The sequence below is a fragment of the Lissotriton helveticus genome, chromosome 8 (assembly GCF_964261635.1).
Source record: "Lissotriton helveticus chromosome 8, aLisHel1.1, whole genome shotgun sequence".
NCBI classification, from domain to species: domain Eukaryota; kingdom Metazoa; phylum Chordata; class Amphibia; order Caudata; family Salamandridae; genus Lissotriton; species Lissotriton helveticus.
This window is the reverse complement of record NC_136069.1, coordinates 1296053386-1296066825: the sequence shown is the minus strand read 5'-3', so window position 1 is coordinate 1296066825 and position 13440 is coordinate 1296053386. Positions and strand designations below refer to the sequence as shown.

Here is a 13440-nt window from a genome sequence, read left to right as displayed (position 1 = left end):
GATAGAGGAGTGTAAGAAATTGGATTTTTATGTTGGGTGGGTGACTATCTAAGTAAAGGAATAATTATGTCTCTTGTCAGGGTGAAACCTCAAAGTCACTAAATTAACCCAACCTCAACCCCAGGGGTGCTATGGCCCAGACCAGACAAGCTTAACTTGGAGGCAATGCCTTAAGTTTTTATTTGGTACCGAAACAGTACTAAAGTCAAAATGTAACCCAATAAAATTCTGAACCAATTTCGAAAGAAGAATATTTTAATAAATAAAATGACGCTTTTTTATGTCGATCCATAAGTCTGCAGAATAGCTGATACTGTGGCTTTTTATTTTAGGAATTTCAGTATGTTTGTTTGATGGTCCTCTTCCCATTCTGGCATTTTTGCCTCAGCAGCTTTGGGAACCTATAGCACTACGTGACCCTGGGGTGTGGTCATATTCTCCCTTTTTCCCTCATCAGGAAGAAGAAAAGAGGAAATGAACTGAGAACAAATATAACTCGTTTTTTGCTAAGTTCTGCGGGCTATTTCCTGTCAAAAGGAGCTTGCAATCAGCTTGCAATCGGTAAGTGCAATGAACCAGATATAAGTTGAAGCCACATTCTCTTCTACTTTCACAATTCACACACGTGTGAAAATGGGGAAGTTGGTGCCCCCGGTTAACAACCTACAGAATCAATGATCTACTGCACCCTTTATAACTTCCGTTTTCTTTGTTGCACATCATTTTAGATTAGCGGAAACAAAGTATTTATGTAACTCCATATAACTACTTGTTACTGGCATCATGACAACTAATTAATTATTGGCATGCCAGTCAATAGCTCTGCACTATGACTAATGGGAGTAATGTCATCAAACACTCACGCAGACCAAAGTAAAATCAAAACAAAACAGGACCAACCAGAGTATCCCCAAAAACCAACTTAACAGCGCTACTCCGCAAAACATTAATTCAACACAGCTTCACAACAGCACAGTAACAGAGAATCATGTGCCTTGCAAGTGATGATTGAACAAAGCGCGTCATTTCTTTCTCTTTTTTTGGACACTTTTGTTATCTACTCAGGCGCTCAGGCACAGAAAAGTAAAATCTAAGATCTGACTCTTAATGACCACATTTAGGGAACTTCCTCAGCTTGAAGTATCTCTGGAAGAAATCATAGACTGTGGAAACCAGAGCAGGGCCGGACTGGGAACCAAAATCGGCCCTGGCAAACTGCTTGGCCGGCCCCCCTGGGGGCAGGTGTGGGGTGCAGCCGAGCTGTTTGCAAGGCCTGTTTTTGGTCGATTGTTACATGGGGCCGATATTGCCAGCCCCCGGTAACAAAAACGGCCACCCCAGGGGCCCAAAATCAGCCCTCCACCTTGTGGCCCACCGGGGAAACGCCCGGTGCCCGCTAGGGCCAGTCCAGCCCTGCACCAGAGAATGAGACCTGAGTATAAGAGAGTAAGCATAAGGTTTGGCTCCACTGTGCTGTGTTGTGCTGTAGGGGACTGTAAGCCCCAGAATTCATTGCCAGGCCCAGGAGGAGGGACAGAGCAACTCTGCCGTGCTACAAAAGCTCTGAGGATGTCCGCAGGCAGTGGCGGTTCCTCCGCTAAGGAAGAGGAGCATCGCCGCACTGCTGCAAAGCAGTGAAAGAAACAACAAATTCAATGATAATAACTTGATGTTATTATAATTGTATCTGTTCCTGCTGCAGAGCTTTGCGGGGCGGGTGGGGCTGTTCTGCTCTTAGAGCAGGGAAGGAGTGGTTTACTCCAGGAAAGTAGGTGTAAGTTGGAGTGTGAAGCAGGAAAACATTAAATACTGAGAACGTATATCATATGGCAGAGTACATGCATCCTGAAAGAGAACAAAGCTGTAAATCAGTAGAGAGTAATGGAGGAGAGTATGGGGCACAACAAAAAGGGGAAAACATGAAACAGCATGAGATTAAGGGCCTGATTTAGATTTTGGTGGTTGGTTTACTCTTGTCACAATGGTGACAGATATCCTGTCTGACAAAATGTAGTCCGGGATGGACTGTTCCCATGAGGCACAGGGTCAAGGCTAATTTGCATACAGCTGTGTCTGAAATGGGGTGGCGAAAGTGAGCTAAAGAACAATGATGGATACAACCCAGATCTGTGACTGGGGGTGAGTGTATGAAAATTTTCAGCGCTCCGTCCATCATCTCCTTGTGTTTGCTTTGTTCACCTTAACTTGGCAGGGTATGCCCAGATGTGGGTCCCTTGCTCACTTTGCTACTGGATTCAAGTTAGCCTGGCTGATGAGGGCTGTTAGCCCAAAACCAGTCCCAGGATGCTTGTTTCCGGTCCAGAGAAGACATGGCTTGGCAGTTCGGGCTGCACTGTTTCCATGAGGCACAGGGTCAAGACTGATTTGCATATAGCTGTGTCGGAACTGGGGTGGCGAAGTGAGCTAAAGAACAATGATGGATTCATCCCAGATCTGTGACACGTGGTGAGTGTCTGAAAAGTTTCAGCCCTTCGACCATCATCTCCTTGTGTATGCTTTGACAAAATATAAATCCCATTATATCCTATGGAATTTATATTTCAGTGGACGAGATATCTGTAACTGTTGTGACGGAGCAACTCATCCACCAAGATCTAAATCAGGGCCTAAGACTCATGCAACAGCATAAAAGAGGAGAGCCTTGATGCAGGGCTTAATGTGAGATTGTGGTTGAGATGGTGGTTAACAATAGGGGCCACCGACACTCATTTCTGGGCGCGGTGACATCTTACCCAGCCCGATAGCATGTACATGACTATGGCACACATGGAGCTCTCTAGTGCACATCTTTATTCTTCAGAGTGCATCCATCAACTGCGAGCACTAAATCATAAACTTGATTAACCACACTCAGACATACCCAAATGATGATGTCATTCTCCTACGGAGTCCATCAAGGACCAGAAGGGTCCTGCTATTCATACTTACAAGACACTAACAGGCACATGCATCAATGTAGGCTTTTGTGATTCCTTAACCACTACAGCGCTAGCGGGTTTTCCCGCTGTGCGCTAAATATTCCAAATCACACTTTACATGACAAAGCCAGCTCGTCATGCGCGCAGCACAGGTAACGCCCATGACGAGCTGGCTTTGTCATTAGCGTGGAAGGGGTTAATTGCGATTATTAAGCAATCGCAATTAAGGAATTGCAAAAGCCGATGCATGTAGGAATCGCTTTTAAATTAGAGATTCCCAAACATTCCTTAATTGCGACTCGCAAATTGCGAGTCGCAATTAAGGAATGCCTTCCCATTCATTCCTATGGCCTACATAAGAATGAATGGGGGATTGCATGCACAATTTCATGGGTGCAAGGGTGGCAAAAGGACACCCTGTTGCACCCCTGAAATTGATCTGTGCACGCATGTTGCGCACACACATGCCCCAAGTATTACAAAATCACGAGCATTACAAAATCACGAGACAGGAGAGCCTCAGAACATGAAGTTTGAATGCATGAGAGAGTGTAAAATGGAGCATGTGATAAGGTTTGACAATAGAGGGCAGCACAAGTTAGGTGGTATTGGGAAGAGTGAGACAAAAGAGCACGAGACAATGTCAGAGAGAAAAACATGAGGCCATGAGCAAAAGGGGACAAGAGATACTATCAAGTCAGACATTGCCCAATGTTTCATGAATATTTGTCTGCTGCTCTGCAGTTAGTGTTTGAAATTGGGAAGATGGACACATCCATGTTGTTATTGCTGAGCATCATTCCTGGGCATCTTAAAAAAGTGGGTACTGCACATCACCTCTTCAGAACTGCTTACATATCCAGTGCAATTTTATCAATACATTTAGGAAAAGAGTTTGTAAAACACACCATTCTGGTTAATTTTTTACAATACTTTCTTGGAAGAAAAGCACCACAACTCTCACATCTCCTACCAAACCCTTTCCTTTTCTGAGGCCTCCTGATCAAACTCAATACTTTTGACCTCTCTCTGAAATCTCCAGTTGGTAATAAAACATTCTTTAAAGCTACTTATGGTTCCTTGCCTGCTTGGCCATGCCATTGGTCAAGTTGGGAAACCAGGATAAAAAATGTGAGTGTCAGCCAAGAATGTAACTGCCAGATTAGACAGCCATTGCTGAATTATAATAGCCACCTACATCTTATTAGAACATCGGAATATTGGGAGATCTACTGAAGACACTTTTAAAGTAGAGGACCTCTATCTGCCAATAACGGATGGCACAGACCTTCTGCTTCAAAATTCCAATGCTTGCTTTCTGGTTCTCACTGTTTACTTCGAACATTCTATTCTCAGAGATGAAAATTACTAATAGCATTATGCCCTGCTACCTCAGGCTCTACTGATTGTTAAATGACCTCTCTCTTGCTATAGGCCCTCATCTGCGGCTATGGCCTCTTAACTCTAGCTCAGATACTTTAACAACCTTTATAGCCCTTGTCAGAGGACTACAATCCTTAATTAAATCATTGGAATGTTTAACGCTCCACAAAAAACAATAAAGTGGCAGAGGGTCAATACTGACCGATAAGGCATTCTGCTTTAACATTTCAATGTATCTCTTCCATTTCTCCCTGATTTGGAACATTCTACCCTCAGACAGTGGAACAGTCCAATATCAATATAAACCTTCTGCTTTGAGCTAAATTATAGCCCCTCACCGGCGGCTTGGGCATATAAATTGGAGAGAGGGCAATTATCAACTGTTAAAGCCCTTGTCAGCGGAGTATAATGATATGGAATCAGGAAGTGGTAAATACGCTTTCGCTACATGATGTAAGAATTGTTAATAATATTGTTTTCAATAATGATCTTAGAAGTTCGTACTTAAAAGCAAACTCATCAGAATTTAGCCTGTTACCTTATATGCAGTCTTAGAAAGGTAACAATCAAAGTATATTAGAATGCACCTGCACACCTTGTTATATACACCTCACATGAAACCTTGGGACTTGGCCATCTGGCCTCTATCCATTGGCCACAATAGCATGTAGGATCATGTTCACAGCTCTCTGTCAGCACCAGAGAGCTGTCAATCGAACAGGATCTCTATTCTCACAGAGGCTCTTTGAGTCCCATATACCTTACTGTGTACTCCAGTCTACCTCCCATTCACTGCTCACACTTTCTGCCATTTAGAAAGTTCAGAATGCAGCACAGGTAGAAGGAGGAAAATACAAGGAGAAATAAAGATATTTTTCCACGTTACGTTTCCCCTGAGAAGGCATAGCATTCTAACGCATCGCCAGGTCTACTAGTAGTGGTAAATCTGGGAATGCTTCAGAATCCATGGGTGGGTGTGTTTGAACACCCAAGCTCCACCCTTGGAACGTCTCCTTGGACTGAGGCTTGTGCTGCCTTGCTTTACTGCAGATTTTCCAAGCCATGCAGGGTCACGTAAGGTGGCCTGGTAAATCTCATTATAGGTTTTTCATCACTCTTTGCCCTCTTGCGTGGTGCAAAGGAGAACCAAAACCCTTGATAAATATGCCCCTGAATTTAATTGAGGTGCACTTCTTTGTCTCCAGCCTGACCATGTCCTGGTTGTGGTCGTGATGAGATCCAATGGAGATGGTGTGCTTCTGAGACTCATAATGCAGGATGACATTGTTGATGGCATAGTAGAAGATGCAATTGGCCTTGAAGGTGATGTAGGTTAACAAGTGAAGCCAGTGGACCTCCATCATGGTAGGATTTACGTTGTCAGTTTTCGCTAGAACTTTAATGAGTAATTCTATGGCATGTATTATGCCCCTAATGGAGCTAGTCTGGGCCACGTCAGGAATGGTGTGTGGATCCTTTGCACTTCAAGCCAATACTTGCTTACTGGAATACCCATCATTCACTGATTTAAAAAAAAAACACATTTCTATGGGTTTTATTATAATTTGGAATCACCATTACGTGATAGCCTTACTTCAGATTTTGGAAGTGGTTGGTCTGTGTGAAGTTTCTGGTCAAGTTCCCAAGATACCAGTTTAAGTTCCCAAAATTATCCTCACCTTCCCACCACCAGAAGATGGATGGTTCAAAGAGCATGCTTGTTTTATATTTTAAAAAGTGGTCATTCCTGTAAAACTCACAAGAGGGATGCCCCTGTGAAATCCAAATATTGGGAGAATGTGAGTGAGCAAGTGACCAAAAGACCAAATTGTGCACATGGGTTTTCCACTGATTGTATGACAGTTTTTTATTCTTACCGGTACTTTTGATCGAACAAAGTTGAGGTATGTTTCATTTGGTCCGTCTCCGAGGTTCGAGAGAACTTCTTGAATGGTTCCATTTTCTTCGACCCGGGCATCTACACACCTCTCCACATTAAATAAATGTGCAACGGTGTGAATAGCTGAGAATGACAGAGATAGAGAAAAGTATTAAACACATAAAGACCCAACTCACAGTCTATAGCAGCCTACCAAATGTTCTGCACCTGCTGAGCTGTCAAAGCATTTTCTGATTGCTTAGTCCCTCATGATGAGAGGCTGATTAATTCTGATGAGCCTGCTAATGGCTGTTACTATCCTATATGAACTGTAAAATCCGCAGGAACATCGAAAAACATTTTTTGTATCTGGAGATGTAGGCTGCTGGGGGCAGTTGGAACCTTTGTGTGAAACTTCAGGGAAAATGAGGACTAGCTGGGAAATCAGATCTTAAATATCCAATTACCCTGGTAATTCCTCAATTCTACCCTGCACCTTCAAGGACCCACTCACAAACGCTTAGTAACTCTGATCCGGGAAATATCAGCACCTCTGGGTTTTGAAATTCCATAGGGGCAAGGTGGCCCATAGGATTACTGAGTCTGTTGTTGTGAGGGCCTTAATATCCCAGGAGTTGTTAATGAACATTTATCAAGCCAGAGAGAACAAGTGGTCACTATATCATATCTCGCTTGCAAGAGTCTTCTACAACATTTATTCTGGCACACTAATACCTTTGGATGGCGACTACCAATTTATGGGGCGCCATGCTGCAGGCCCAATAGGATTTGAACCAAATTACTTAGAAGTTCAAGTTGACATTTGTAAGTCGCTAGGTGTGGTCCTTGAGAAGCACAAAATAAAAGTAGCACTAATCTTCCATACCAAAGGAAGCCCAAAGTGGATATGATTGGCCTCTTTAACTATTACCCAATCTCAGACTTATAGATCGAAACTACAATATTAGAAACTGAGGTTACAAAGCAGCTGCAACAATACAACTAAAGCAGTCTATATCACACAATTGTGTAGTCAGTTGTTAGACTAATCAGATGCACCTAACTGACACTCATCAACATATGTGATGAGTCAAGAAAACCATTGATGAGAATCAACCTGCAGCTTTAATATTACTGGACTTCTCAGAAGCTTATAGCACTGTTGCCCACGCCATTGTTCTACTTCACATCAAAGACTTCATGGGGTGTTTTAGGGTTAGTCCAAGCATGAATTAAGTACCTCCTTCAAGGTCAAAGGCTACACATACACATGTAGCTGGGTTGGTTTACTTCAGTATCCCAAGGAATGTCTTGCAGGGCAACCCAAGATCTTTACTATACCTTTGACTCTTTAGCAAGTACCTATGCATTTTAGCCAATCCTATTGAATGATTCAAAGTGGCATTTCAAACAAATGCATAATTATTAGAAAATGGCAATTGGTTGCAATCAAACCAGTGAGAGCAATCACAAGAGATGCTATAAAATGAAGATTTGTATTACTGCACGTCTAGCCACTGGCAAAAGAATCCCAATTGCTGAAGTTAAACATTTAAGACCCAGATTGTCAGAATAGACTAAATCTAGTCCTCTGCTGCACATCTCACTCTTCATCCAGTCCCAAAGAGCAGCCCATGGTCCACTTGATTAAATTATCCTGAAATATATAATACAATTATAGCTCCTTATTGCCCTAATCTTGCAAAAAAAGTGAGTGCTCTCTGATGTCCATTTCCATTCCTCTCAATGGGCGATACCCAGATGATTGTCAGAAAGAAATGGACTCTCCTCTACATAAATCTGAAACTGTTCTTTATTGATTAATTCCGTAATTTCAGGTAAACATGAAGAATATAATAATAATAATAATAATAATCCACATTTGTAAAGCGCACAACCACCCGTAAGGGTCTCTAGGCGCTGGGGGCCATCGGGAAGATTAAGCAAGCTATTGCCCAGAGTCACATGGTGCTGGGCTAATCTGCTGCCGGAGCCGGGGATCGAACCGTGATCCCCAGATTCCGGAGTCAGTCGCCCTGGCCGCGGCACCACACCTCTTCCACAATATGTATTGACCTATAATCTTGGGGTCTAGTGTGGGCCTTTGTACTACAGGTGTCAATATCACACTCTTAGAAGGAGTGGGATAGACACCTCACTGTCAGAAATAATTCATAAAATTAGAAATATCCTATGATAAAGATCCAATATTCTTCTTGAATAATGCATTAGGAAAACATCATCCCTGGAGCTAGAGGTCATCAACTTGGCCACCAATTTCTCAATTTCCTTAGGTGATACCAGGTCAAAACTTTTAAATTGTAATACAGAAGACCTAAACAGTTTAGGATTTGTTAATTTAACAGCCAAACCAATTCTCATTGTTTAATTGTGGCATTTAAATCAGCTTATCACAGTATTATTGAAAAGCTAGTTCAGATGGCATTCACTTACTGGAGGAATTGTTAGCTCCTATTAAACTACATGTTTGTAGCAGCAAACCATATCCTTGTGTATAATAATGACTTGGCTTTTTCTTCAATTATAGCTTTTTCTATATCCTATAATGTTTTGTAAGCAGATGCACATGGCTCAATTTTAGACCTGAACATAATCTTTTATGTTTACTGCTCCTTTGTTTTAATTGCAGCAGTTCACTAGAAATCCATGATTTTGATGCTTACTAATTTGTGGTTTATTTTACTGGTTGTAGAATACCCATTGTTGATTATACAGTTGCACGCTGTCTAGCCCCAGACTTTCAATTCATATGAATGCTTCAGGTGTGGTCTAAGTCAACATTTTTTATGGTTTTTACATTCCTTGATTTTTGCTTGCTCAGGCTGACATGAATCCTTCTGGTTAGTTATAGGGGTAGAAAACAAAAACTGAATCACAGGGTGGTCTGTCCAAAAGGGAGGTATGATGAATCAAGAGTGATACAAATACAAAATGAGATTTATGAAGCTAAGCAAGGCCTGCTTGCGTGGACCTGCGTGGCTTCATAAATCTCGAGTAATGTAACGCAGAGCAAATCGCTGTTTTGCATTCATTTGCACCAGGGAGGCATTTCCATGGGTGTTCCTAAGCAACATCCATGGATTGTGATGCATTCCCAGAATTACTAGAACAGGTGCATCTGGGAATGTGCCCAAAAAGATGCCCCTCCCCAGGATGGCATAACAAGGGGAATTTCTTTATTTCTCCTCGTGTTCTCCTCTTTCTATGTGTACTGCATTCTGCAGCACACATAGAAAAAGGGAAATGGCTCTTAGGATTGTTTTTGTGCAGGAAGGTGCCCCTTCCTGCACAAAAACAATCCTGCTTGCAATGCAGGGGTAGAAACCAAAAATGTAATTGCAGCGTGGTCTGTCCAAAAGAGAGATATGATGGTGCAAGAGTGACATAAATACAAAAATGAGATTTAAAAAGCTACGCAAGGCCACCTTGCGTGGCCCTGCGTGGCATCATAAATCTCGAGTAATGCAACGCAGAGCAAATCGCTGTGTTGCATTAATCTGCACCAGGGAAGCATTTCCATGGGTGTTGCATGGCTGTTCCTAGGCAACATCCATGGATTTTAACACATTCCCACATTTACAAGAACAGGTAAACCTGGGAATGTGCCAAAAAAGATGCTCTTCCCCAGGAGCGGCGTAACAAGCAGAAATATCTTTATTTCTCCTTGTTTTCCCCTCTTTCAATGGGTGCTCATTCCTGCACAAAAACAATCCTGCTTGCAATGCAGGCACCCTTGCACCATGGTGCAAGGGTGCTGGCATTGGCACTAGGCAGCCCATTGTGTGCCAGCACAGGGGAAAGGACAAGAAAGCACCATATTGCCTTAAATACGGCACATTCCTCCCCTTTCGCAGTGACTCAGCTCAGCAAGGTGGCTTCCTACGCTCCGCTGCACAACTTTTTCATAAATATGATCCTTAGTATTGAAAGGCAGTCTCTAAACAAACTGGAAGTACTTCAGAATTTTCCAGTTGTAGAATATGTTTATAACCACCATTAAATAGTGCTTCCAACACCTTGGTGTGCAGCGTATATGATTAAATAGGTAGAGATATCATCAGGGACTTGCCTAGAGTTAGTGCTGCAGGATCTTTCTCAGTGTTTGACCATCTCACTGCTGCCGAATGCCTGCTTTTTATACTTCTATGTACTATAATATTGTCACAGTAATGATATTGATCATAATAATAAAGCAGTTTTGCCAGGCAACTATTTTTTTCTCCCAAATGCTTTCCTACTATTTACTCCACAGCTCAGTTTGTAAACTATTTTGGAATGGGAGCAAGATTGAGAACCCAATTCCATGATATTCTACAACGAAAATCATTGAGGTAGAGTCAAAAGGGTGGGGGTTGTAAACAGAGACCAGCCTTTTTTACAGTTTTTAAAAACCAAATACATGAACATTTCCTTCACCGCCTGGGATTTAAAAAAAACAGCAAATTGCTCTTTATTGAATGTAGTCTGTGATCTGGTATTATGGAAGAAGTCGTGGTTCAGTGGTGTAGTTTCCACATTTGGAAACATGTGGAAATGTGAGATTTCTGCATAGCCACAGCAAACGATGTTGTCATTGCCAAATGCCTTGCCCTTCCTGTGCCTCATTTACACAACTGCTCTGAGGACGTTCCTGGAAACAGTGGACAGGGAACTCGAGTACACATTTTATAAATCACTATATGTAGCAGGCTTTCCTGTGGAAGATCTCCAAGGCTATTGTTTCACAGCCCTACAGATGTTGAAAAAAAGTTTTACTAAAGTCTCTAACTGAAAACAATGACTGCCCAGCCTGATGACACACTACCATTCTAAATGTCCTACCCAATATCAGTAGGAGTATTTATTAAAAGGGTAAAAAAATAGCAAATCTTCATCAAAGATTACTAATTTCCTAGGTAATCTTGCAAAGCCAGCTTGATAAAGAGTCAAATTACTATTTTAGCCTCAGTTATTGGTACCACTTACAACTCACTTCCGGTGGTCCTTGACAAGCACAAACTAAAAGTAGCAATCATTCTTTCACCTATGGAAACCCAACTTGTATAGGACTGTCTCTCCCTCTCAACTATCACTTGCTCTCATAGATACACATAGGAGGTGTTAAGGCAGCTTCAACAACATAACAAAAATTGTTCTTATCACACAATGGGTAGTCAGTTTTTAGACCAGTCAGAGTCTCAGAATCGATAATCATCGACATTTGTGAGGAGTCACTGAGAGCCATTGATGAGAACCAACCTGCAGCCTTAATATTACTAGAACTCTCTGGGGGAGATTTCCGAAGATTTTGCGCCTGTTTGCATCACAAAAGTGATGCAAATTGGCGCAACATTTTTTTTCCAATTCACTTTCCAGCGCTAATTTTTTTTAGCGCTGGAAATAACGGAAAAGTAATGCTGCTTTACATTACTTTCCGCCACGGTGGTGTGCCAAGGGTGGAGCAAGGGTTTCCCATGCAACCACCCAAGACTTCTCATGCTAAACTCAATTTACTAAATAAAGTAGATTGGGTTTAGCGTGAGAAAACTGCGCCTTTTTAAAGAGGGTGCAAGTTCACCTTCCTTTTCCGACTTTGCATGAGTGCTGCACTGTGCAGCACGCATTGAAAGTGGGAAAAGCTTTGCATCTTGTCTAGGCATGGTATTTTGTACAAGAAGGGTACCTTCCCTGTACAAAACCTATGCTACACTCATGCACACACCCTAGCACTATAGCACTAAGGTGTGTGCGTGGCGCACAGCAGCTGAAATCAGCGGCGGCACAAGGGAAAGCGGAGGAGAGAGCCATATCTCTGAAGATATGCCGCTCTCCTGCTCCCTCCTTGTCGCACAATGCAGCGCAGCCTCGTGGGGAGCTGCGCTGCCTTGAGTGACTTTTTGGTAAATCTCCCTCTTTGCAGCTTATGTCACTGTTGACCATGCAATCATACTACTTCACCTCAAAATCTACAGGGCTAGTTCAATCATAAATTAAGTATTCCCTTCAAGGTTGAATACTACAAATATACCTAGGATGTTGTACCTCAGAATCCCGCAGGAATGTCTTGCAGGGCAACCAAGGATCTTATCTATCCATGTTAACAATTCAAGGTTCCATTACAAACCTATGCAGATGCTACACAGGCCACTATAAATTTAGGGGTAGAAAGTAGCAGCAACTTACATATTGCTTTGTGCCTTAAGCATGTACAGGAATTGATGAGGATAAGAGATCTTTATTTCGTCTCGAAAACAAAAATCTTAATCTTTGGCAAACTAAATTCAATCCACTTAACTTTCCAGCAGACTCCTGTGTTGGTCGACATCCCTAGCCTTGCTCACAATATGAAGAACCTAGCAGTAGTCGTTGGCCCCTCCCTCTTGCTCAAATCACAAGTGAATCCTGAGGGACAAAGTGCTCACCTCTACCTCCACCTTCATACAAAGTCACACCAAATTAAGATTTTCACCAGAAAGAGGACTTTCTACACTTGCTGGTTCTGCCAGGCTTTGATTACTGAACCAACATGCACATAGGTTCACATAAAAAGATATTTAAATACAGTTGGGTCAAATGTTAGCCGCAAGACTAGTGCTAGACCTGGAAAAAATAGAGTACCTCATTCCTGCCTGCAGAGACTTACACTGTGTGCTTTTGAACTGAGGAAAATTGAATTTTGCCCTGTCATGTGTCCCTACGTGTTCCCCATCGTATGTTATATGTGCATGATTAATATGCATATTTACTCCCTTGACCGAATAAAGACGCAATCATGGTTGTGTCCAACGTTAGTATGCTAGTTATCCAGTCCTCCTGAAAGCAACAAGTATTAGGCCTATGTTGCCAACGTCTTTACATTGTGCACGTTAATTCATCGAGTTGTCCCCGTTTCTAGGCCTTACAGGGCCCGGACATCAGATTCAAGCCTCAAGTCTCCTGAAACCACTCCGAGGAGCGATGCAGCCCCTCCCGCATCCCTGACCCTTCGCTTACTTCCTGCCAAGCAGCGCGGTGCCCGGCCTGGCCTGCCTGCCTGTCTGCCAAGAATATGTTATGCCTCTAGTTATCAGTTCAGCTCCCCGGCTTCACATTCCTAGCTAACGAACCACATAAACATCTTCATCTATAGTCTAGCCTTTCTGTCTCCATGCAAGAGAATTACTGAATTAATGTCCATAGAAGATTCATAGCACACGCAATACATTAAGAAATATATGCATGCACCAGCCTTAGTGACAA

At 42.4% G+C, this 13440-nt stretch overlaps 1 protein-coding gene across 2 annotated transcripts in view; it reads right to left on the bottom strand.

Moving 5' to 3' along the window:
• CYBB (cytochrome b-245 beta chain) overlaps positions 1-13440 on the bottom strand; it is a 113961-nt gene that overhangs the window by 61196 nt on the left and 39325 nt on the right. For both annotated transcript variants that reach the window (XR_013599948.1, XM_078658259.1), the window contains exon 5: positions 6200-6345. Coding sequence is in view for 1 of the 2 variants with exons in the window: in XM_078658259.1 (XP_078514385.1) it covers positions 6200-6345 (146 nt within the window). In the remaining variant the exon portion in view is untranslated. The remainder of the gene's footprint in view (positions 1-6199; positions 6346-13440) is intronic.